Source organism: Onychomys torridus, chromosome 6, assembly GCF_903995425.1.
Source record: "Onychomys torridus chromosome 6, mOncTor1.1, whole genome shotgun sequence".
NCBI lineage: Eukaryota > Metazoa > Chordata > Mammalia > Rodentia > Cricetidae > Onychomys > Onychomys torridus.
This window is the reverse complement of record NC_050448.1, coordinates 16,978,864-17,005,429: the sequence shown is the minus strand read 5'-3', so window position 1 is coordinate 17,005,429 and position 26,566 is coordinate 16,978,864. Positions and strand designations below refer to the sequence as shown.

At 42.1% G+C, this 26,566-nt stretch overlaps 1 protein-coding gene across 1 annotated transcript in view; it reads left to right on the top strand.

The window, feature by feature from the left end:
- The first annotated feature begins 1,381 nt into the window (after positions 1 to 1,381).
- LOC118585420 (zinc finger protein 431-like) overlaps positions 1,382 to 26,566 on the top strand; it is a 35,068-nt gene continuing 9,883 nt past the window's right edge. Inside the window, exon 1 of the mRNA XM_036189964.1 lies at positions 1,382 to 1,525. Coding sequence (XP_036045857.1) covers positions 1,523 to 1,525 — 3 coding nt within the window. The 5' untranslated portion in view covers positions 1,382 to 1,522. The remainder of the gene's footprint in view (positions 1,526 to 26,566) is intronic.

Sequence of the window (26,566 nt, the reverse complement as noted above, 5' to 3'; positions counted from 1 at the left end):
ATATGTGTGTTACTATTGCACCAGCAGGTAGGTCTTGTCAGGTCTTGTCATTATTGTAGCTTGAAGTGCTTGCAGTTGGGCAAGACTGATGATTACTTGTCTTCTCCATTAGCTTTCATAGCATGATCCAGCACTATGACAGCAAGTCAATGGAGATAAAGCTTTTGTATCTTTTCCAATGTGATTCTGCCATGCTTTATACTTCAGCATATGGTGACTTAAGCAATAGGGTCTCACCACACGTTCTTGAGGATAACCAAGAGCAATAACAATACAACGTAATGTTTCAGAGATGTTTGGGACCTAATTGGCAAGAACTATAGCAGAGGTAACTTATACATGGCACAGAGTTTTTATGTGTTAGCCTCTGGTGTCTTATAGTGGCATTGTTGCTGTCTTTCAGAGTACCTCCATTTCAATTCTGTCTCCTTCTCTCTCCTCTCTTTATTTCATTTTCTATGTGTGTGTTGTGTTTCTCTGTGTGACTGGGATATAGCGCCATGGGTGGGGAGGTAGGTGGGATCCACAGAAGATATGGGCAGGGATAAGGGAGGCTTCAGCTGGTGATCTGTTGCAGCACTAGGCACAGGCCTAAGGGGATTGGGTCTGGGGAAACAGCTCACCTCTGACTTTTATGCTCTTCCTGCCATATCTTGCTCAATGATCCTTGAGACATAGGAGGGGGTTGAGTTCTCTATGTCAACTAAAGCCCAAGCAGTCCCCAGTCACTGCAACTTTGCCAGTTATGAATAACTATGTTAATCACAATAGGCTTCAACTGGAAGCATCTAAACTGAGAGATGAGAGATCCATTCATCTATGGATCCAATGGTAGGTTATTTTAAGTCATTTTCATTCTATGTCCATTTAGCAGCATACTAGTAATATATTCTTCCTTAAGGCCCATGACCTGTCTATCCTTAGGTCCTTAGTCTGATAATGGTGCCAGGTATGTGTTTCATCCTGTGGAGAGGGACTTAGACACAGTCAGGTAGTTGTTGCTTACCCCCACGATATTTGTACTACTATTGCACTGTGGACATTTTTTTTTTATAATGTTGTAGAAATACCATGTACCTCTTGTGCAATATTAACAGATTAGCCTCCTACTGAAATGGAATACTTCCTTTTCAAACTGAACTCATTGTTTTTTTGTTTGTTTGTTTTTAATTAACTAGAGACTTTCTGTGGAATTTGGCGCAAATTTCCAGCCAATCTGGCATACATTTATGCTTCATTTGGAAGCTAGGGCCAGGAAATGCTGAGCTGAGTCCCTTCAGCTCACCCTGTCCTGTCACTCAGGCCTCACTAGCCAATTAGCGCCTCTAGTGGACCTGCCAGTCAGAGGGGAGGGTTCTTCCTCTAGGCAGGAAGCCTCTGGCTCAGATCCTGTGCTGAGGAAATCGGAAGTTGGCTCACGTGCTGTGGCGTGGGGTTTGGGATCTGCTGGGTCTAGAGCGCCCCGCAGCCGCCACACATAGATTGAGGGGCTTCTGTACCCAGGCGGGAGGAGTGGCCGGCCATGGTGAGTGACAGATTACTTTCCCCAAACTGGGAGGAGCAGCCGGCCGAGTCGTGGGAGCCGGGGGTGGGTCCTCCCGGGGCTGCTTGGGAGTCAGCAGCCAGATGCAGAGTTCGGCGTGGTCCAGCCTCCTCCTGTGTGGCCCTGCGAGTCTCCTGCGTGTCCTACATGATCCTGGCAACTTCCTGAGCTGGGGCGGCAGTCTCTGAATAACTTCACTCCTTAGGCTGTGTCTGCGCAGAGCATTGGGCACCAGACTTAGAAATGTTCTTGTTGATGTCACTGTGAAATGCTGGCTCCTGTAGTGTTTGGATTGTCACCATACAGATTTGCCAAAACTTGGAGAGCCTTGGTCTCTCTAGTATCTTCCAGAAGTTCTGCACGTTTAACACTTAGATTCTGATTTGTCTGTTGTTAATCTTGTGAAGCTTGTAAAGGGCATCTCCTAGGCAGAGTAGCACTCTACTGCTAAAGTATGATATAGAAAAGTATAATTGTGGTGGTAATAGAATTGACGGTATAATGACTTACCCATTTTTAGGAGACATTAAGTCACAAAGTAGAATTAAGCTAAGAGAGGGGTGTCTCCCAGATATCCCTAAGTTAAGTAGTACAATAACTGATGTACCTAGAGTTCCCTAAAGACCTGATCAAGAGACCAAATTCGATGCAAAAGCAGAGTCTTTTTATTCTTGCTAGTTAACCAGGGCCTCTCCATTCACCTGATGCAGCAGCAGAGCAGGAGAGACTCTGAGCAGCAATGGGGCAGTTTTTATTGGGTAAAACAAGACAGGGGTTGGGGTCTACAGACTACTTAGGAACATGCTCAGGATTGATGAACGTCCGTCCCATCCAGAGATACTGTCCTTGGTTAACTTGCAGCTGCAGGAAAACTACTCTCTCCTTCAGCGGTTGCTGTGGTAACTTCATTTTTTCTTTATCATGAGTCCACTATCTGTAACTTTTAATTGGCTTCTTCTACTATATGGGGACATCTGATGGGTTTTCCTGTAACTAGAGGCAGGCCCAAGGTTGGGGGCTCAAGGGCACATTGTGCTGTTCCAGGGGCCTACATCCTTTGGGTCTTTTCTGAAGCCTGTCACGCCTACAGAATAGCCAAGGCAGGAGTCTGGGCAGGGGCCTGGGTTCCTCACTTACCATTTGTTTTTAGAGAGTAGTATGATAAGATTTAAATGTTTCCCCCAGGATTAACCAGCCACATTCCCACAGCAAAGGAGACAACCCTGATTTACAACTAGCCAAAAGCCCCCCAACCCCCATCAAAAACAGGCTTCTAACCTGCTCAAGGGGGTATTACAGGGTCACAACCAACATTAAGTCCTGGTGTGCCATCAAGGATATATTAAGTCTAGAACAGCTGCATCTCCAGTCTTTTCCCTTCCTTTTCTTTCTTTCTTTCTTTTTTAAATTATATTTGTGTTTTAATTTTACATATCAGCCATGGCTTCCCCTGTCCTCCTCCTACCTCCCCCCCCCCCATCTTCCCCCCAGCCCCTCCCCTCCATTCCCATCTCCTCAAGGGCCAAGACTCCCATGGGGATTCAGCTCAGTCTGGTAGATTCAGTAAAGGCAGGTCCAGTCCCCTCCTTCCAGGCTGAGCAAAGTGTCCCTGCATAAGCCCCAGGTTCCAAACAACCAGCTCATGCACTAAGGACAGGTCTGTGTCCCACTGCCTGGGTGCCTCCCAAACAGTTCAAGCTATTCAATTGGCTCACTTATCCAGAGGGCCTGATCCAGTTGGGGGCTCCACAGCTTTTGGTTCATAATTCATGTGTTTCCATTAGTTTGGCTATTTGTCCCTGTGCTTTTTCCAATCTTGGTCTCAACAATTCACACTCTTATAGTCCCTCCTCTTTCTCGACAATTGGAGTTCTGGAGCTCCACCTGGGGCCTGGCCAAGGATCTCAGCATCCACTTCCATCAGTTATTGGATGAGAGTTTCAGCACAACAGTTAGGGTGTTTGGCCATCTGATCACCAGACTAGGTCAGTTCAGGCTTTCTCTCAACCATTGCCAGTAGTCTACAGTGGATGTATCATTGTGGATTTCTGGGGACCTCTCTAGCACTTTGCTTCTTCCTGTTCTCATGTGGTCTTCATTTATCATGGTCTGTTATTCCTTGTTCTCCCTCTCTGTTCTTGATCCAGCTGGGATCTCCTGCTCCCCTAAGCTCTCTTTCCCTCAAACCTTGTCCTTCATTTCTTCCACTGTCGTCCAGGTTGTTCATGTAGATCTCATCCACTTGTCTGTCATTGGGCGATCCCTGTGTCTTTCCTAGGGACCTGTTTTTTAGGTAGCCTCCCTGGAGTTGTGAGTAGCAGTCTAGTCATCTTTGTTTTACATCTAGTATCTTCCTGTGAGTGAGTACATAACATGTTTGTCTTTCTGAGTCTGGGTTACCTCACTCAGGATGATTTTTTTCTAGACCCATCCATTTGCCTGCAAACCTCATGATGTCAGTGTTTTTCTCTGCTGAGTAGTACTCCATTGTGTATGTGTACCATATTTTCTTTATCCATTCTTCAGTTGAAGGGTATCTAGGTTGTTTCCAGGTTCTGGCTATTACAAACAATGCTGATATGAACATAGCTGAGTAAATGTCTTTGAGGTATGATTGAGCATTCCTTGGGTATGTGCCCAAGAGTGGTATAGCTGGTTCTTGGGGGAGATGGATTCCCAATTTTCTAAAGCGCCATATTGATTTCCAAAGTGTCAGTACAAGCTTGCATTCCCACCAGCAGTGGAGGAGAGTTCCCCTTGTTCCACATTCTCTCCAGCATAAGCTGTCTTCTGTGTTTTTGATCTTAGCCATTCTGACAGGTATAAGGTGGTATCTTAGGGTCATTTTGATTTGCATTTCCTGGATAATTAGGAATGTTGAGCAATTCCTTAAATGTCTTTCAGCCATTTGAGCTTACTCTTTTGAGAATTCTCTGTTTAGTTCTATAGCCCATTTCTTAATTGGATTTTTGGGCATTTTGATGTCTAATTTCTTGAGTTCTTTATATATTCTGGATATCAGCCCTCTGTCAGATGTGGGGTTGGTGAAGACCTTTTCCCATTCTGTAGGCTGTCGCTTTGTCTTGTTGACCGTGTCCTTTGCTCTACAAAAGCTTCTCAGTTTCAAGAGGTCCCACTGATTGATTGTTTCTCTCAGTGTCTGTGCTACTGGTGTTATATTTTGAAAGTGGTCTCCGGTGCCAATGCGTTCAAGACTACTTCCTACTTTCTCTTCTATCAGATTCAGAGTAACTGGATTTATGTTGAGGTGTTTGATCCACTTTGACATAAGTATTGTGCACAGTGATAGATATGGATCTATTTGCAGCCTTCTCTACACATTGGCATCCAGTTATGCCAGCCCCATTTGTTGGAGATGCTCTCTTTTTTCCATTGTACATTTTTTGCTTCTTTGTCAAAAAGTACATGTTCATAGGTGCGTGGGTTAATGTCAGGGTCTTCAATTCGATTCCATTGGTCCACATGTTGGTTTTTATGCCAGTACCAAGCTGCTTTTATGACTGTAGCTCTATAGTATAGCTTGAGGTCAGGGATTGTGATGCCTCCAGAGGTTGTATTATTGATTCTTTTGGCTATCCTGGGTTTTTTGTTTTTCCATATGAAGTTGAGTATTATTCTTTCCAGGTCCGTAAAAAATTATGTTGGTAATTTGATGGGGATTGCATTGAATCTGTAGATTGCTTTTGGTAAGATCGCCATTTTTACTGTGTTAATCCTGCCTATCCATGAGCATGGGAGATCTTTCCATTTTCTGACATCTTCTTCAATTTCTTTTTTCAGGGACTTAAAGTTCTTGTCATATAGGTCCTTCACATGCTTAGTTAAAGTAACCCCAAGGTATTTTATATCATTTGTGGCTATTTTAAAGGGTGATGTATCTCTGATTTTCTTCTTAGCCTGTTTGTCTATTGTATATAGGAGGGCTACTGATTTTTTTGAGTTGATCTTGTATCCTGCTATGTTGCTGAAGGTGTTTATAAGCTGTATCAGTTCCTTGGTTGAATTTTTGGGGTCACTCATGTATACTAACATGTCATCTGCAAATAGGGAGAGCTTGACTTCTTCCTTTCCAATTTGTATCCCCTTAATCTCCTTATGTTGTCTTATTGCTCTGGCTGGATCTTCAAGTACTATATTGAGTAAGTATGGGGGAGAGGAGACAGCCTTGCCTTGTTCCTGATTTTAGTGGAATCGCTTTGAGTTTCTCTCCATTTAATTTGATGTTGGCTGTTGGCTTGCTGTAAATTGCCTTTATTATGTTTAGGTATGTTCCCTGTATTCCTGATTGCTCCAAGAACTTTATCATGAAGGGGTGTTGGATTTTGTCAAATGCCTTTTCTGCATCTGCAGTTTGTTTATATGGTGTATTACATTGACAGAGTTTCGTATGTTGACCCACCCTTGCATCCCTGGGATGAAGCCTACTTGATCATGTTGGATAATTGTTTTGATATGTTCTTGGAGTCTGTTTGCCAGAATTTTATTGAGTATTTTTGCATCAATGTTCATGAGGGAGATCGGTCTGTAGTTCTCTTTCTTTGTTGCATCTTTGTTTGGTTTAGGAATCAGGGTAATTGTAGCCTCATAGAAGGAGTTTGGTAATATTCCTTTTGCTTCTATTGTGTGGAACAATTTAAAGAGTATTGGTATTAAGTCTTCTTTGAAGATCTGGTAGAATTCTGCACTGAAATCCTGGGCTTTTTTTGGTTGGGAGACTTTTAATGACTGATTCTATTTCCTTAGGGGTTATTGGTCTATTTAAATGGTTCATCTGGTGTTGATTTAACTTAGGTATGTGGTACCTATCCAGAAAATTATCCATTTCTTTTAGATTTTTTCCTGTTTTGTGGAGTAGAGGTTTTTGAAGTATGACCTGATAATTCTCTGGATTTCCTCATTGTCTGTTGTTATGTTCCCCTTTTCATTTCTGATTTTGTTAATTTAGATGCTCTCTCTCTGTCTTTTGGTTAGTTTGGATAAGGGCTTGTCTATCTTGTTGATTTTCTCAAGAACCAACTCTTTGTTTCATTATTTTTTTTAATTGTTCTCTTTATTTCTATTTTATTGATTTCAGCTCTCAATTTGATAATTTCCTGGCATCTGTTCTTCCTCGGAGACTTTGCTTCTTCTTATTCTAGAGCTTTCAGGTGTGCTGTTAAGTCACTGGTGTGAGATTTCTCCAGCTTCTTTATGTGGGCATTCAGTGCTATGAATTTCCCTCTTAGCACTGCTTTCATAGTGTCCCATAAGTTTGGGTATGTGGTGTATTCATTTTCATTGATCTCTAGGAAGGCTTTAATTTCTTTCTTTATTTCTTCCTTAACCCAATGGTGATTCAGTTGAGCATTATTCAGTTTCCATGAGATTGTAGGTTTTTTGTAGTTTTTTTCTGTTGTTGAAATCTAACTTTAAACCATGGTGGTCTGATAGAACACAGGGGGTTATTCCAATTGTTCGTATCTGTTGAGATTTTCTTTGTGTCCAAGCATGTGGTCGATTTTAGAGAAGGTTCCATGGGGTGCTGAGAAGAAGGTATATTCTTTTTTGTTTGGGTGGAATGTTCTGTAGATATCGATTAAGTCCATTTGAGCTATAACATCAGTTAAGACCATTATGTCTCTGTTAAGTTTCAATTTGGCCGATCTGTCCAGTGGTGAGAGTGGGGCATTGAAGTCTCCCACTATTAATGTGTGGGGTTTTATATGTGATTTAAGCTTAGGAATGTTTCTTTTATATATGTGGGTGCCCTTGTGTTTCTTTTATATATGTGGGTGCCCTTGTGTTCAGAATTGAGACTTCATCTTGGTGGATCTTTCCTGCGATGAGTATGTAAGGTCCTTCATGATCTCTTTTGATTGATTTTAGTTAGAAGTCTATTTTGCTCGATATTATGATGGCTACACCAGCTTGCTTCTTAAGAACATTTGATTAGAAAGTCTTTTCTCAGCCTTTTATTCTTAGGTAGTGTCTATCTTTGAATTTGAGGTATGTTTCTTGTATGCAGCGGAAAGATGGGTCCTGTTTTCATATCCATTCTGTTAGCCTGTGTCTTTTTATAGGTGAATTAAGTCCATTGATATTAAGTGATATTAATGAGTAGTGATTGTTCATTCCTGTTATTATTTTTATTTTTTTGGTGGTAGTGTGTCTGTACTTCTCTTCTTTGGGGTTTACTGCTGTGATGTTATCTATTGCCTATGTTTTTGAGGGTATATCTGACTTTCTTAGGTTGGAATTTTCCTTCTAGTAATTTCTGTAGGGCTGAGTTTGTGGATATGTATTGTTTAAATCTGGCTTTGTCTTGGAATGTCTTGTTCACTCCATCTATGATGATTGAAAGTTTTGCTGGGTATATTAGTCTAGGCTGATATCCACGGTCTCTTAGTGTCTGCATAATATCTGTCCAGGTCCTTCTGGCTTTCAAAGTCTCCATTGAGAAATCGGGTGTTATTCTGATGGGTTTGCCTTTATAAGTCACTTGTCCTTTTTCCTTTGCTGCTCTTAATATTCTTTCTTTATTCTGTACATTTAGTTGTTTAATTATAATGTGGCGAGAGGACTTTTTTGGGGGGTCTAGTCTGTTTGGTGTTCTATAGGCTTCTTGCATCTTTATAGTCATTTCCTTCTTTAAGTTGGGAAAGTTTTCTTCTATGATCTTGTTGAATATATTTTCTGTGCCTTTGAGTTGGTATTCTTCTTCTTCCTCTATCCCTATTATTTGTAGGTTTGGTCTTTTCATGGTGTCCCAAATTTCTTGGATATTTTGGGTCATGCCTTTGTTTGGCTTTAGTGTTCTCTTTGACTGATGAATCTATTTCTTCTACCGTATCTTCAACACCAGAGATCCTCTCTTCCATCTCTTGCATTCTGTTGGTTATACTTACATCTGAAGTTCCTGTTCATTTACTTAGATTTTCCATTTCCAGCATTCCCTCTGCTTGTGTCATCTTAATTTTTTCTATTTCCCTTTTCAGGTCTTGGACTGTTTCCCTCATCTGTTTCATTCCTTTTTCATGATTTTCTTTCAGGAACTTATTGTTTTCTTCTGCTTTATTTGTCCTTTCCTCTAGGTTTTTTGTTTGTTTGTTTGTTTGTTTTTATAGTGTTCTTCCCATTTTTTTTGTCTGTTCTTCCACTTTATTTTTGATTTCTTCTATATAAGGCTCTAGCTTCTACATGATGTTATTTATAAGGTTGTTTTCTTTTGCTTCTTCCATTCTGTGATGTTCAGGTCTAGCTGTTGGAGGAGGGCTAGGTTCTGGTGATGCTGAATTGCTCTTTACTTTGTTGTGTGTACTTCTGCCTTGACGTCTGCCCATCTCCTTGTGGATTCATTCTTGGTCTTATCAGTGCACTTGGTCCAGACAGAGCTGACAGATTTACAGAGCCTCTCTCTGGTCCAGATGGAAGCTCGGGGCCGGATGGGAGCTCTGGTCCAGATGGGAGTGCTGGCCGGATAGGATCTGGGGACTGGTCTCTGAGTCTCAGAAAGTCGCTGGGGTCTCTGTATCTTGTCCAGATGGGAGCTTCGGGATGGGATGGGAGCTGGGGGCTCCAGTCCAGAAGGGACTTCTGGGGCAGGATGGAAGCTGGGGGCTGGTCTCTGAGTCTCAGGAAGTGGCTGGGGTCCTTCCCGCAGGGCCCGCTGAATGGCCAGAAACTGGGGCCAAGTTGGGCAGGTCTTCCAGGGATGGCTGCTGCCCAGGGGTGGGACCTAGGTGTGGGCCTATCCGGATGTGAGTCCAGGCACTCATCTCTGGTCCAGATGGGAGTTCTGGGGCGGATGGGTGCTGGGGCTCCAGTCTTTTTCAAAGGTGTTTTTGAACAAGGTCCTGATGTAGATTGGGGTGGACTTGAACCCTGTGTCCTGACTAAGCACCAGGAATTCTTGGATTGCAGGCCTGTAGCACCACAGAGTTCTAAGGTCACCACTTTGAGTCACATAGTCGATTGCTCATTGCAGTAACAGGAAAGGATTTGTGTGTGGAGCATGACATCTCCCTTCAGACCAGAAGAGGAGGAACAGTGTCCTGTGTACACTGCAGGGGGAAACAACCTAGGCAATAGCTAGATCATGGGCTGGAGTTTAAGGCTGTGAGCTACAGAGGTCTCCATCATAAAAAAGGACATGCTGGGCAGGGGGAGTGACTTTCTGTGTAATTTAATTCCTTGTATTATTCCTTCCATGTGAATGAAGATAGACAGAATTGGTGGGTGTACAATTTAGGAGGGTAACTTGAATACTGAGTCTTCAGTTTCTAGCTAGGAACTCTCCTATGCAGATATGAGCAATCCTGGTTGATACAGTTAAGTCAGCTCAAAGGTTTGAGACACAGGCCATTGGCTTTAACTCCATGTGTCAGCTTATAGCACCCAGCAGCTAACACTTTACATGGGAAAGTCATACAGTGTCTTATGAATGGCATTCTCTCTAGCAGGGAGGTGCCTACTCTGTTGCAAAGTCAGTACTGCTAAGTGTTCTTTCAATTCTTTCATTTTAAAAAGTCAATTAGTTGTATCATCTTTAAAATTTCACTTTCCTTAAATGCATTACAGCTGTAATCTGTTTCTATTTTTTCGGTGTTTCCCAGCCATTAATATTTCATTCCAATTCTTTCTTAGGTATTATCTATCTGTCTGTCTGTCTGTCTATCTATCTATCTATCTATCTATCTATATTGGTTTATAGAGCAGTGGTTCTCAACCTGAGGGATAAGGCTCCCTTTAACAGGAGTGGCCTAAGATCATTGGAATACACAGATATTATTATTACAATTCATAATAGTAGCAAAATTTTAGTTAAGAAGTAGCAGTGAAAATAATTTTATAGTTGGGAGGTCACCACCTCATAAGAGACTGTATTAAAGTGTGACAGCATTAGAAAGGTTGAAAACCATTGGTTTAGACCAATGTCTCCTGTAGCTCAGGCTTGCCTCACACTACGTAATTGAGAATTGCTTTGAACACATAATCCTGCCTCTGCTGCCCAGTGCTGGGAAGACAGTCCTGCAAATCCTTCCAGGCTGGTCAGTGAGAAGGAAAAAGACCAGTGAATGAGTGTCCTCACCCTCTGTAGATTTCATTGTGAAATTACAGATGAAGTGGGACCTGTGTAAGCTGAGTTCACTGACCAACAGTAAAGCAGGTGTAGTCACAGCACAGAAAGGGTTGGCAAGAAGGGGGTGAAAGCTTTCCTGCTGTGACAGGAGTGGACAGTAGCAATGAGTAGTGAGGTCATCGATTTCAGACATTCCATAAATCTCCTGCCTGGCCATTTCTCTGTTTCACAGACCAGACAATCAAGAATCTGGATAAAGAACTGAATTTTTGTCAGACAAAATTCCCTTAGTTACACCAGTTCAACCTAAATAGAAGAACTGGATAAAATGAAGTGGTCCTGCCTAACATGACTCTTTTCCAGGTTTAAGATGTACAGCCTGGAAGAAATGCATGAGTAGTACTTAGTGTGCTCTAGTACACATCCCTAGTCTCTGGAGAATGTGGCCATAAAGACTATTTTAACTTCCAAACATAATTTTATGAGATTATAATGACCTCATTTCTACTATCTCTTTCCAGGCTCCAAGTCCTCCCATAGACCCTTCGTTGTGTTCTAATCTGTGGCCTCTTTCTGCTCCCTTTTTCTCTCCATCTTCTCTAGTCTTTATCACAAATGTACTCATTCTTGATTGTGGTAGCTTTTGGGGTAAATATGGAAGTCACATTGTGTCAATGTGTGTACTATCTTTTCATAATCCCATTGAGCATTCTCTGTGTTTTGACTTTGCATGTAGCTTTGAAATCAGATGTCCTATTTAAATTTTTGGGCATTTTCTTTGGATTCACTCAATATATGGTGCAAATTTACCATACACAGAATCTTAATATTGATACATCATGTTCCCAAGGATCATTTATTTACTTCTTTATTTAGTCTTGTTCTTGTTGTTGTTAATCTGTGAAAGTTAGTCTTTTCTTGTTAATCTGTGAAAGACTTTTGTTTTATTGCATAAACAGTATTATATCTGAGTTCTGTCCCAACACCCAATTTGGGAGTTTCATAACCACCTGCTACTCCAGATTCAGGGTAAATGACACCCTCTTTTTTTATGTGTCACCTGTGCACACATGGAAGCCATTCTCTTGAACATACACTGTACATATAAAAAATGGGGATACATTTTCTTTAAAAGTTCTTATGACTTAGAAAGCAATTAGAGCATGACAAATTGCTTTAACTGTATAGTACATATCATATTGTTCCTTTCAAAATCTATTATCTTGCATTTCATTTGAGAAAGTTTTCATTTCCTCACTCTGATGCAGACTCACATCCAATCATTAATCATAGGAAACAAAACGGTTTCTAAGTGATCCTAACTTTCATGAGCAAGAAGGTAGATATGCATAATTAGTATAACAAAAGTCATATTTTATTTTCATCATCACACAAGGTTCACTCTGAATTCCTAAATGTGGTCCTTAGTCCATTTCCCCAAGGGTGCTCACCTGTGCAACATATCCTAGTTGAAGTTCAGTGCAGGTCTCTAACCTAAGACTCTGATTCAATGGTCAGAATTCTGGGGGAGATGCTCTAGCTGCAAGACTGACCAAGGTGATGTCTCTTCATATGTGCAGAGCATAGCATTGCTCTTGGTATGTGCTTATTACTGTCCAGTGTGTGTCCTGGGGTCTTAGGACTGTCTGGTTATCTTAAATGAGTGATGTTATGGGGTTCTGGTTATCAGGTACAGCCTTGGGTGTAGTGGGGTTCCTGACTAAGCTATTACACGTCTAAAAGACATGTATGCTCTTTTAATACTACGCTCATTACATTCACTCCCCTGGTCCTTGAGGCACACAATAAATACTCCAATTACTAGTAGACACATAATTGCAGGAATATAAATCTCAGGCACTAAAACATACAATCATAAGCTGGGCGGTGGTGGCACACGCCTTTAATCCCAGCACTCGGGAGGCAGAACCAGGTGAATCGCTGTGAGTTAGAGGCCAGCCTGGTCTACCAAGTGAGTTCCAGGACAACCACCAAAGCTACACAGAGAAACCCTGTCTCGAAAAACCAAAAAAAAAAAAAAAAAAAAAAAAAAAAACCAAAAAACACACAAAAGAACTCCCCAAAAACAAAAACACCAACAACAAAAAACCCCAAACAAACAAACAAAACCAAAAAAAACCAAAAAACAAAATAAAAAAACCCCATACAATCATTAAGCAAAATGGTGGAAACAATATAGATTACAGGATGTTGTTATGATCTCTCTGGTGTAAAGAGATTTCCCCAAATTATATTTTCTTCAGGTTTGTTATTCATCAAGTTGAGAACACATTCAGAAAGAAAAGGAAATGCAGTTACTTTCAAGGAAAAGTGTTTTAAAGTGGGGGCATAGCAGGGTTGGAGCTGTAGGACTCTGAGCTAAGCCAATCATAGTAGAACATCATCCTACTTGCTCAGTGTCAAGTAGGAGCATGTGGTTTATAGCCATGGGATAGGTATTTCTTCTTTTATTAATGAAAACAGCAACTACGAGTCCAGTAAGCTTCATAATTAGCTTCCAATGTTGTTTCTCAGTTTTTTGAATATTAATATGAAAAAGCAAATGATAAAGCATCAGGAAGTCTGTTGAGTCTCCAGAGGCATCCATCTCTGGTCTATGACCAATGTATCTATACCTTCTCTTTTGGCAAAAATGACAGTGACATTGCGGGGCAGAACTGAAAATCTGGAATACAATATTCCTGGCCTACAGAGTCATCATGGAGATGGGCCATGAAGTTTCTTTAATCACAGTTTGCACAGATGTGTTTGCAGGTGCCCCAGCCAGCGGAGTCCTCAATGGGGACCTAAAGGGAATGAGAGGGACAAGAGACACAAAGAATGAGAGCAAGACAGGATGTCTGATCAAGCTCCAAAATTTTATTTTTCTCTCAAGGCATATATAGGTAGTCAAAGGGGGCTTGCAAGCAGGAAGGGACTTAATTATGGGCTGTTCAGCCAGCAGGAAATGTTGCTCTGGGGGTTATCTATCTACTCTTGTCTAACTGCCTAATTGCTTAACTGCAGCTCGTTGACCTGATATCTGAGAAGAGGTTCTGGTGTTTGTGAGAAGAGGTTCTGGTGCTGTGGAGACTTAAGCAAGGCCTAGAACTAAGAAAAGAGGAGAGAAGCCCAAATATGGCAGCATGTGTGTCAAGGGTCGCTTAGGCTTATGGCTCCCATCAGCAGGAATCATACATAGCTGCTTCATTCCTTCTGATGTGATAGCAGTCTCTGGAGCTTGTTGTTATAGTTCCTCCTAAGGCAAAGTTTCTTAAACAAGCCCAAAATAGCCATAAGGAATTCATATGCCCAAAGGGCCAATATGATGCGTGCAAAAAGCCAAGAGCTCTCCTTTTTGAAGTTCAGTTCCAGTGTCTAACCTAAGTCTCTGATTCAATGGTCAGAATTCTGGGGGAGATGCTCTAGCTGCAATACTGATCAATGTACAATGTAGGGAAGCAAGTATAGTCATGTCTAAATGTCCTACCAGTGTCATCAAATAAAGAGTATTTTGAAAGCCTTCCTCCCTCTCTTCAACAGGATTCACAGAGCTCAGCCCAGTGCTTGGCTATGGATCTCTTCATCTGTTTCCTTAAGTTACTGGATGAAGACTCTCTGAGGACAGTTAGGACAGTCACCAATCTGATTATAGGAGATGTCCACTTCAGGCACCCTTTCTCTATTGCTAGGAGAATAAAGAACATTTTTTAAGCTTGCTAACTACTGGTATAGGAAATAGTGTTTGCTTTGTGTACAGCGAATAAATATTGGACTCTTGTCTATCTGTTCTCCCAGGTTCTCAACATCCCTAGCAATCTCAGAATCCTTTGATTGTAATTGTGGCATGTTAAAGGAAAGAACAGTGGAAATCTCACTAATGGCTTTTCCAGCTTTTCCTAGCAAGTCATCTTTATGTTCATTATTCTATAGAGCTCGTGAGTCAAAATCATGCCTCTGCTTGAGTGTTAGGCTGGAGATCTTGGACATGTTTACCTGTCCTGAGAAATGAGCTGTAACTCTAGTAGCATTAAATCTAGCCAGACAACCAGGTTCTGCAGAATAAAAAGCAGAGTCCAAAGTATCCATGGTGATGTTAGAGATGTCAACTATGAGGCTTAAGGCCTTCATGGTGCATGCAATAAAGACTCTATTGCCAAGGTCTGTAAGTTGGTTTATAAATACATAAAGGGCCAGTTCTCACATTTGGAGCTCACTGAACAGGAGTGGTGGCCACAGAGATGTTGGCCCCAAGTCAGATGGTATGTCCCTCTGTGTTGCACAAATCCTAATTGGTTTCATAATAAAAACCTGGAGCCATATATTGTGGTAAATGCAGAAAGATCAGAGAGAAACAAGCCATAGCCACTTCTCACCTGGACAACTCATCAGCCGAAAGGGGAAGATCCTGGTTCCATGAATCCTCAGACTGAGGACCCTGAGCCCTCAGCCAAAAGGGGCCAAACTCTTCCTCCTCCAGCCTTATATTCCTGTCTTCACCCAGCCATATCACTTCCTGTCTCAACCTTCCTAGTGCTGGGATTAATGGTGTGTGTGCTTCTCAAGTACTGGGAGCAAAGGCATGAGATCCCAAGGGCTGGGATTAAAGGTGTGTGTGACTACTGCCTGGATGCTTCTCTTTCTTCAGAGTGGATTACTCTCCTGTAGTCCTGGGTGGACTTGAATTCAGAGATCCATCTGCCTCTGCCTCCTGAGTACTAGGATTAAAAGTGACCTCTAGGGCTAACTATATCTGGCTCTTCCCTCTGATCTTCAGGCAAGCTTTATTTGTTAGAGTAATACACAAAATATCACCACACCTCTGGCTAGTAAGTAGATACCCTCTGTATTAGTCTAACTAGTCCATAGGAAGGAATAAGTAGGTACAACAAGCTCATTGCCAAGTTTCTAAGGCCATGGGTGTGTGTGCTAAGCTGGTGCTGCATTATTCCTATAGACTAGGTGTAAATGTATTCACCTCGGGATGACCTTGTCTTAATGCTCTTACCTCCACCCGGGCCACTGACCAGTTTATGATTTAAACATGTAAAATGTAACAATGTTGTTTCTTTGTTTATTGCATAGGTTTTGACTCAGAGTTGAAAATAATCTTGTTTTTCATTCAAATCTGTATGATTTCTGTTTGCTTTTGTTCTTTTTGGCCCATGTCTGCAAAAATTAGTTTTAAATCATCATTTTTACTCAATATTCCATTTTTAAAGCTTATTTGCTTTTACGATTATGATAATTTCATACATTTTAGATTTCCCATTATTCTAGATAATTTTCATGTTGGGAGTGAAACCTAGTCAGAGTTCATGTTAGGCAGTTGCTCTACCACTGAGCTGCTCCCTTCCTTAGAAATACTTGTTTGATATTTGAATGTTTTTTCTTCTTGGGTATAATTTTAGTAAATAGATCAAGCCCTTTTCTTAATAAATATTTTGTATTAATTTTTGCTTCTTCTGCGGGTATTCTCATGGTAGGATAATTGTGCAGTTAGATGACTTAGTTCTTAAGGCATATTGTTATTTCATATATCCCGTCTTTGAATCAAGACTCAAGCTTCCCTTGTGGATGGTATTGAGACTGCCTGTAAGAAAGTGTCTTTCTTTTTGTCACAAAGCCTAGAAATATTGTAGCTCAATTACAGTTTCCCTGATTTTCATTTTTGAATTAATGAATTAATTAATATTTTTGAGCTAGTTTTGCTGGATAGCTTCCCTGGAATTGATCTATGTAGACCAGGCTGGTCTAACACTTGGGGGTAATCCTGTTGCCTTCTAAGAGCTGGGATTACAGGTGTGAGCCCTGTAAAATATCATTTATCTTCATGTTATTGTCTCCTCTAAGACATGTCTAAATTAATGATTCTGTATTGCAGCAAATGTGAAATCTGCTGTCAAATGTAGACAGTCATTGGGATGGATGTTTCCTGTTCTTTGGTTGATAGTTAGGATTCTTAAGTTCAGGGTACTTAAGTGCAGGATACATTTTCAGTTCTATGCAAGTTTTGAGACATTATGTATGTTTATGTTAAGTTATTATTACTTTTCTACATCAGTAGCAATGTACCAGGAAGGTCCAGAAAAACACAAAATAAGGAATAAAGTTTTACTGCAGTCCTGGATTATGTTCTTTTAGGATTCCAAGACCAGGTTGTGCTCCTGTGGTGATATATTGTGTAATTCAATATGTTGTGTACCCTAATAAACTTATCTGGGGATCAGTGGACAGAGCCAGGCACAAGATTAGACACAGATACCAGAAAGTGCTGGCACACACCTTTAATCCCCATACTTGGGATTTCATGTCTTCACTGGGAAGGACTCACGCCTTTAATCCCGGAAGTGATATGTCAGGACAGAAGATTCGAGGAAAGATGAACTCACTCTCTTGAGACTGAGGATTTTGTAGCGGTAAGAACTTCTGCCTGGCTTGCTCTCTGGCTCTCTGATTTTTCAACTTTTACCCCAATATCTGGCTCTGGGTTTTTATTAATAAGACCATTTAGCAATTCATGTTACCTGTTCCTTGTAGGGAATATCAATGCATCACTTTGTCACAGCAGTAGACCTGCTTAGCCAGCTTGGATTTTAAGATCTGCTTGGTGTTTGCTGTGAATGTAGAGGCCCTGGGTTAAGAATGAGGTGAGCAGGCCTGGAGAGATGGCTTAGAGGTTAAGAGACTGGCTGTTCTTCCAGAGGTCCTGAGTCAAATTCCCAGCAACCACATGGTGGCTCACAACCATCAATAATGAGATCTGGTGCCCTCCTCTGGCCTGCAGGTGTACATGCAAGCAGAAATTGTATGCATAGTAAATAAATAAATATTAAAAAAAAAAAAAAAGGTGAGCAAGAGACTGATCATAGCCAGAATCCAAGAGTGTCCTTGTCTCTAACTCTGGTGAGTGAAACTATGTAAGCAGTCCTGGTGCTCATTTTTATACTATTGCCTCTTCATGTTTATAGCCCAAACCATCATCTAGCCACTCCTGCCCCACTTTTTTCTTGGAAAATTTCCTGCTGGAGGATAGCAGTTTTTATTTGAATTTTCCTATGTTTGTTCTTTGCCTACATGTATGTCTTTGTGCCGCTTGCATTTCTGGTACCTACAGAGGCCAGGAGTGGACATCAGATTCCCTGCCACTGGAATTAAAGATGACTATGAGCTGCTATGTGGGTGCTGGGGATCAAACCCAGACCTCCTAGAAAAGTAACCAGTGCTTTTAATTGCTGAGCCTTTGCCCCAGTCCCTCAGTTTTTCCCGCCCTGTAGGCAACCTATTTGATCCTATCTCTGCTTGACATTATGGCTGTTTTTTGTTTGTTTGTTTAGTTTTTTGAGACAGGCTCTCAGTTTTCCCAAACTAACATTGATGCCATTGTGAATCCTTGAATTTCTGATCCTTCCTCTGTCTCCAGGAGTGTTGGGATTACAAGTGTGAACCACTACCACAGCTATCACACATGTTGTTGGTAACATGAATGCAGAGCAAACACTCCACCAACTAGGTGAGCTATGTCCCTTGCCCCTATAGTAAAGTTGTAATACCCATTTGTGATTTCCATATGTGGTTGATATACTACTCTATAGGCTTCTGGTAATTGGAGATTGTTACTGTATTTTGTCTATCCCCCTGTCTCTATACTTTTCATTCTTGAGAATCACTATTTTAATTTAATCAGTGGTTTATTTGTCGGGTTCATTCCTGAAGTGACTAACGTTAATGAGAGTGACTTTATATTAGAAAGAAAATGAGAATGCTAATACTTCATGACCAAACTTTAGCTCTGGCACATTTTTACAATAAATTGATTTTGAAAGTAAACCTCTTTGAAAGGATAAAAGCTCTCCTCATTCTGTAAGGCTAAGCATTTGAAAGTCTTGGAGACTGATTTTACAGATTTATGTTGCAAGGCCCCTTGGCAGGTAAGTCAATCAATGTCTCTCTAGTCACATCTGATTTTCATATGAAACACAGTAAACCAAGTGTCTGTCTATTTCACAGTATTCACAGTATACACTGAATATACCACCTGCCCAGGAATAGTGCTGCTCCACACTGGCCTGGGCCCTCCCTCAAAAATCATTAATCAAGAAAATGCCCTATAATTTAATAATCCTTGCTTATGTCATGTTGAGGAAAGGCCAACCATGACAAGGACCATGAGGTAAGAGCCAGCTTGTGCTATGTAATGAGACTGTATCTGAAAATAAAATCAAGGAAGGAACAAAAAGTAAATAAATAAACCCTCATAATTAGTTAGTTTATCTTTTAGCAGTATTCTTTTCAAATAAATTGATCTTCTTCCCTAGGACTTTGGAAGTTTTGGTTATGAAAGCAGCTATATTTTTGTGTTTTCTTAAGTTTGGCTTTTAAACAAGCTTGATGATTTCGTTCAGAGGGATAAAACAGGGAAGTTTTGGCTTTGCACAGGACCTGCTCCAGGTATCATTGGCTTAGCAAGGCAGGAAGGTGGGGCTGCACAAACTCACAGGCCCTGCTCACCACCCCAGCTCTTGTCTTGCCTATCCGTGAATATTTGTAGAGCTAAAGGAGATATTTCAGGATCATAACACTGCTTGATCCCTGGAACTAGTCCCTGGAGATCCATAGGACCTGAGTCTTGCTGAGCAAGGAGTCTACCAAGTCTATGATGAAACCCAGAGAGGTTGAGGTCATACTGCCTCTGCTGTCTCAGTCAGGGGTGGTGGGATGCTGGAAACAGCCCAGGAACAGCTCACCTTGGCCATATAGGTGAACCTCTTGATACAGGGCAAGTGAGGCAGGTATCTCCCTGCTCTTCTTTTTTAAGGACCTTCTCACCACCAGATTGTCTTCTGATTCCTTAGCCTGTAAGCCACTCTCTAGAACGTTCTTTGAGCCCAGGTGCCTTCCAAATACCTCCTGGTGCCCATCTGCTTTACACTTTCCATAGGACCTCTACTGCCTTGTGGAAGGCAAAATCTGTTCTAGGCTGGCTCCTCTTTGAGCATTAGCCCAAGATGGATGCATGTTATCATTAAAGAAATTTCTCTTTTTACTCTCAAGTATATGGAGTGATTGCTCCTTTCTAAGGCATATTAATTCTTGAACAGCTGCACCTCCAGCTATTTAGAAAAATTTTCTGAGACAAACTCTCCTATGTTGATTCTAGTGGCCTTGATCTCAGTAGGTTGGTTCCCCACAGTGATGACCTTGGTGTCCATGATCAAACATTATAAATTCTTAAAGGACTCTACCACCTCAGAATTTTAAAATTACTCATTTGTGTCATATAGTTGACTATCCATTGCAATTACAGGAAAAGGATTTGTATGTGGAGTATGGCTTATGCCTTCAGAGGAGAATAGGAGGAAAAGTTTATTGTGTGCACTTTAGGGGGAAACAGGGTTGGCAATCAGCTGCTGGAGTCACCATTATGAAAGAGGACCTGACTGTTTCAGGGAAAGTGACTTTGTATTTTTCCAGCATATTTTAATTCATGTTGTGAACACACACCACATTGGTGGGTGTACAATTTGAGAAAGTTAGTTTGAGCCAATGAATATTAAATTTCCAATTAGACAACTCATTTTGCAGGTATGTTCAGTCCTGCTTGACAGAGTTAAGTCAGCTTAGAGGATTGAGAAATAGACCATTGCCTGTAACTCTGAGTGTCAGGTTACAGATCTCAGCAGCCAACATGTGCCCATGGGCAAGATCATTCAGTCTCTTATTTGCATTTCCTCAACTAGGGAAGATTCTACTCTTTTTGTTTTCTAAATTCAATATAGCTAATATAGCCAAGTTTTTAATCTTAACAATAAGTTATTTTTATCATGCTAAAGGCAATTATTGTTATTATTTTTTAAATTTTATTTTTTTAAATGCCTTTCTTCTGTCATGTGGCATTGCTGAAGGTCTTTTGCCATTCTGTAGTCTATTGTTTTTTTCTTATTGGCTGTGTCCTTTGCCATAGTTTCATGAGGTCCCACTTATTAATTGTAGAGGGCTGATCTTCAAAATATATAAAGAATTAAAAAAAACTAGACATTAAAGTACCAAACAATACAATTAAAAATGGGCTACAGAGCTAAGCAGAGAATTCTCAACAGAAGAATCTCAAATGGCTGAAAGACTTTTAAGGAATTGCTCAACATCCTTAGTCATCAGGGAAATGCAGATCAAAATGACTCTGACACACCATCTTATTATACCTGACAGAATGGCTATGATCAAAAATATTGAAGACAGCTTATGTTGGAGAGGATGTGGAGCAAGGGGAACACTCTTCCACTGTTGGTGGGAATGCAAACTTGTACAGCTACTTTGGAAATCAGTATGGTGGTTTCTCAGAAAATTGGGAATCAATCTATCTCAAGATCCAGCTACACACTCTTGGGCATATACCCAAGGAATGTTCAATCATACCACAAGGACACATGCTTAACTATGTTCATAGCAACATTATTCATAATAACCAGAACCTGGAAACAACTTAGATGCTACTCAACCAAACAATAAAGAAAATGCGGCACCTATACACAATGGAGTACTTCTCAGCAGAAAAAGAAAAAAAAGAAAAGAAAAGAAATGAAGTTTGCAGGCAAATGAATGGAACTAGAAAATATCCTGAGTGAGGTAACCAAGACCTAGAAGAATAAACATGGTATGTACTCACTGATAAGTGGATACTAGATGTATGAAGCAAAGGATAACAAGACTACAACCCACAGCTCCAGAGAAGCCAGCTAACAAGGAGGACCCTAAGAGGGACACATAAGTAGCTCAGAGTTGGAGAAATAGATGAGATCTACATGAACAAACTGGGGGTTAAGTGGGGATAATGGAGGGCAAGGAATGGGGATGAGAATATAAGGAAATGGGATGGTCAACCTGGAACAGGGACAGAGTGGGAGAACAAGGAAAGAGATACCATGATAAATGAAGACATCATGGGAATAGGGAGAAACAGGGTGCTATGGAAGTAAGTTCCCAGGAATCCACAAGGATGACCTCACCTTAGACTACTAGCAATAGTTGAGAGGGTGCCTGAACTGGTCTACTCCACTAACTAGATTAGTGAATACTCGAACTGTCATCATAGAGACTTCATCCAGTGACTGATGGAATCATATGCAGAGATCCATGGCCAGGCCCCAGGCCAAGCTCCAGGAGTCCAATTGATGAGAAAGGTTCTATAAGCAAGGGACATTGAGATCATGATGGGAAAACATACAGAGATGCCCGCCAAACTAGTGGACACCCATGAACTGTGAACCCATAGCTGTGGAGCCCCCATGGGATTAGACTGGGCCCTCTGGAATTGTAGACAGTTATTTGGCTTGAACTGTTTGGGGGGCCCCAAGGCAGGGTGATTGGGATCCATCCCTGGTGCATGAGCATGCTTTTTGGAGCCCAGTGCCTAAGGTTTGACAGCCTTGGTGCAGTGAGGAGGGCTTTGGACCTGCCTCAACTGAATGTACCAGACTCTGCTGACTCCCCATTGGAGTTCTTGACTTGGAGGAGGTGGGAATGGGGGGTTGGTGGGGAAGAAGGCTGAGGGGTGGCAGGTGGGAGGAGAGGTTATCTGTGGTTGGTATGTAAAGTGAATAGAAAATTTCTTAATAAAAGTTTGAATAAATGCATTTCTTCTGTAATCCTCATTTGTTTCTGTTTTCCAGTGTTTCTTGGTCATTAATAGTTTCATTCCTGTTCTCTCAAGTGCTGTTGATTTTTATATCTGTTTAGAGCAATGTTTCCTGTAGGCTTGCCTCATGCCATGTAAGTAGAATTGTTTTGAAAACCCAATCCTTCCTCTGTTGCCTGGTGCTGGGAAGACAGTCCCTCAGTTCCTTCCAGTTGGGTCTTGACTGGTTAGTGAGAAGGAAACATAGACCAGTGAATGAGTGTCCTCCAATCTCTCTGGCTTTTACTGGGGACCTAGAAGTGAAGAGGGAGCTGGGCAAGAATGGAATTCACTGACCAATTTTGAAGCTGGTGTAATGACAGTGCAGAAATGGAGGGGCAGGAAGGAGGGTGAAACATTTCCTGCTTTGGCAGTATGAGATTAGCACTGTGGTAGGTAATCAATCTCAGATGCTCCATAAATGTCCTGACCGGTCATTTCTTGGGATCCACAGACCAGGACAATCAAGAATCTGGATAAAGGACTGACCTTACCATGAGACCAAATTATTGTAGTTACACTAGTTCAACCAAAATAGAAGATGTGGGTACAATGATGTGGCCCTGCCTTTTAGTTCTGTTATTTTCCTGGTTTAAGATGTTCAGCCTGAGGGAAAAGGTGTGAGTAATCATTGGTGTACTCTCATAAAGTCCGTAGTTTGTGCAGCACATGGCCCTAAAGCCTTTTTCAATTTTACAAAATAGTTCTTTGAGAGTACACCTATATCATGTCCACAGTCTCTTTCCTGCCTGCAAGGCCTACCATTGCCCCTCATTGTTTTCTAATTCAGGGCCTGGTTTTGTTTTAAAAACAATTAAACAGTAACAACAGTTGCTTTTTGATTGTGGCCTATTTTTGGAAGTATAAGTTTTCAGTTAAGAAGCAAAGGATTGGCTGCATTGTACATTGAGTGTGTAATGTACAATTTGGTTGGCATCCGTCAGGCTGCCAGCAAGTCTAAAAATCTCCTGTTTGTTTTGATAGGCTTTCTCTAGGTGCTAAGGAGCCCAAGTTCTTGGTAGATGACCCCCTGGACATTGGCAGCGGCGAAGGCATAGCGGCTGTTCATGTACATGTTTAGACTCTTTTCCTTTGCTATTTCCAGTGCCTTAGTAAAGGCTATCAGTTCAGCTCTCTGGGCGGAAGTCCCAGATGGGAGGACTGTCGTCCAAACAGCATCCTCTTCTGATAACCACAGCCACCCTTTTGCCATTTTGTATAATGCTGCTCCCATCCGTATACTAGGTGAGGTCAGCATCCGTCAAGGGCTGGTCCTGTAGGTCTTTTCTCAGTCCATATACCTGGCTCAGGATTCCTTCACGTCATAGAGTGGGGTGTCCAGATCCGAATCAGGGAGCAGGCATGCAGGATTTAAGGCCACACTTGGAATAATCTGGATATGAGGTGGATTAAGGAGGAGGCTTTGGTAGTGAGCCACTTGAGCATTGCTAGCCATCAGTCAGGCAGTTGTTTGAGCGCTCCCTTCATGGCATGAGGGATGGTGATAAGGAGCTCTCAACCCAAAGGTAACTTTAACCAACAGGGCAGAGACTGCAATGATCCTTAGGCATGGGGTCACCCTGCTGCCACCAGGTCGAGTCTCTTTGACAGGTAGGCCACTGGCCTATTCCGAGGTCCCAGCCTTTGAGTCAGGACCCCTTTAGCTATGCCTTTTCTTTCATCTACATATAGATGGAAGGGTTTGGTTATATGTGCCAATCCAAGTGCAGGTGCCGAGAGGAGGGCTTTTTTTTTTTTTTTTTTTTAAATCTTATTGAAAGCCTGTTCATTGGCCTCAGTCTATTGAAAGGGATGGCTTTTGTTGTTGTTGTTGCTTCATACAGTGGTTTAGCCATTTCAGGAAAACTGGGGATCTAGAGACAGCAGAAGCTGGCTGACCTAAGGAATTCTCTAACCTCCCTCCTGGAAGTAGGGGCAGGTATTTTGAGCACAGTCTGTTTGTGGGCTTCAAAGAGTCAATGCTGACCCCCTTCAAGGACATATCCCGGATACGTCAATTTTGCTGGGCAGATCTGGGCCTTTTTAGCTGATACTTGATATTCCAGGCTTCCCAAGGCAGTAAGCAAATTGTCAGTGCTTACCTTACAATCTTCATTGTTAGCTGCTATCAGAGGATCATCCACATACTGCAGGACAGTGACCTGTGGATGTCCCCTCCAGTATTCCCCAAGGTCCTCATCAAAGATGGTTGGGGAGTTCTTGAACCCTTGAGGCAGCCTGGTCCAAGTCATTTGTCCATTGTATCCCTTCCCAGGGTCATGCACAAGGAGTAGCTCTTTGCACTAAGGGCAGGCTGAAGAAAGCATCTTTAAGGTCAAATACTGTTTACCAGGCCGCATGGGAGGAAGTGAGCTCAAGGGTGTGTGGATTCAGAACAGTGTGGTGGACATCCATAACCCTGTGATTGATCTCCTCAAGATCCTGCACAGGCTGGTAATCACTTGAGTTTGTCTCTTTAATGGGGCCCAGGGGAATATTCCAGGCTGACCGGCAAGGGACCAGAATTCTTAGTTCCATGAAGTGCCTGATGTCCCTCCTTCGCCTCCCAGGACATGAGATGTTGCCACAGCTGGGTGGGGGGGTGGCATCAGTCTTCAGCTCAGTCAGTATTGGGGCTCAATGTTTTGCCAAGCCCATCCCCCCACCCCCAGTCTCTGTGAATGCTTCTGGATAATGGATTAGCCATGTGGTCATGTCCTCAGGGGCAGGTGGCAGACCCTGATATAATCTATATTTGTCCTCAAGCTGGAAGGTGAGAATTTCAGGTGTCTGTCCCTTCTGATTTCTAATTGAGACTGCATTCTTATTGAAAGTGATCTGAGCCTCAACTTTAGTAAGTGTCTTCTTAAAAAGAGACAGGGGCAGTTAGGTATGACCAGACATGAGTGGATACCCAGCCCATTCTGAGATCCACTGTTGTTCAGGTAGTCCATGAATATTGGCTCATACCTGTGGCTCCCTGGACTGAAGACTTTTCCTGAGAAAGATTTCCTTGGAGTTTGGTTAAGACCAAATGTTGAGCTCCAGTATTTACTATGGAATCTGTAAGTTTCCCGTCCACTCTGAGGGTTACCCTGGGCTCAGGGAGGGGATCCAAACCGTGACTCCCCTTATCACTGAAGTTGCCTGATTCTGCAACCAGCACACACCCCGATCTTAATCCTTGTGCTTGTAGTTTTTAGGGCATACTTTAGCCCAGTGTCCCACTTCCTTGGAAAGTACACTGGTCTTTTGGCACTCTGAGGTACTCCCTTCAGTGGGGGTCGTCATCTTGGTGTCTTGGCACCTTCCTCTCATCTGGGTCTCCTGCCTGCAGTGGCTGCTAGGAGGATTCTCGCCTATTTCGAGTCTGCTTTGGATTCTCTGCTGTCATGACCCTCATCTGTTTCTCTTCCGGGGAGTCTTGGTTGTTGTACACTTTCTAAGCTACAGGTCACAGCTCCTGGATGCTCTTGTCTGCAAGCCCATCTGTCTTTTGCAGTTTGTGTCTAATGTCAAGTGTGGCCTGATTAGCAAAGGCCATGACCATGGCTGATCTATTTTCCCGGGCCTCAGTATCCATAGGGGAGTATTCCCTGAAGGCCTCCATAATCCGATCTAAGAAGGCTGATAGAGACTCTGCCTTTTCCTGTTGTACACTACTGATTTTGGCCGAATTGGTGGGCCAATGCGAGGCTACACAGAGCACCCTCATTAGAACCTGGCGGTAGACCCTGAGCCTCTCCTTACCGTCTGTTAAGTCGAAATTCCAATTAGGATGGGCCTGAGGGAAGCCTTGGGTCTATTAAGGCAGGGTTGACTTCGGATTTTCATCAGGTCCCAGAACCAATTTCTGGGCTTCTGTCAGAATTACTTTTTTCTTATATGGTAGACAGAATCTGTAAAAGCTGTTGACAGTCTTTCCAAGTGGGCTGGTGAGTGAATATAACCGAATCTATGAGGTTAATAAGGATTGTCTGAAAAACTGGAGTTTTGTTTTTTTCAGTTATAAACATCACTCATGGTGAAAGGCCAATATTGGTCTGTTCATTGCCCTCATCACTCTGCAGGGGAGAGTGACAGAGTCAGGCACCTGGAAAGGTCCTCATGGGGCTCACCCCCTGGTGAAAGGTGGGCTTCCAGCATTCCTTGCATCCCCTGGGCTGCCCTGGCCACCTGATTGGTTAGGAGAAGTGGCCGGGAAGGGGGAGGGGAAAAAGGAGTTAATCCTCTGTACCCTCTTGCAACAGGGGGTCAAAAAGGGCTTAAG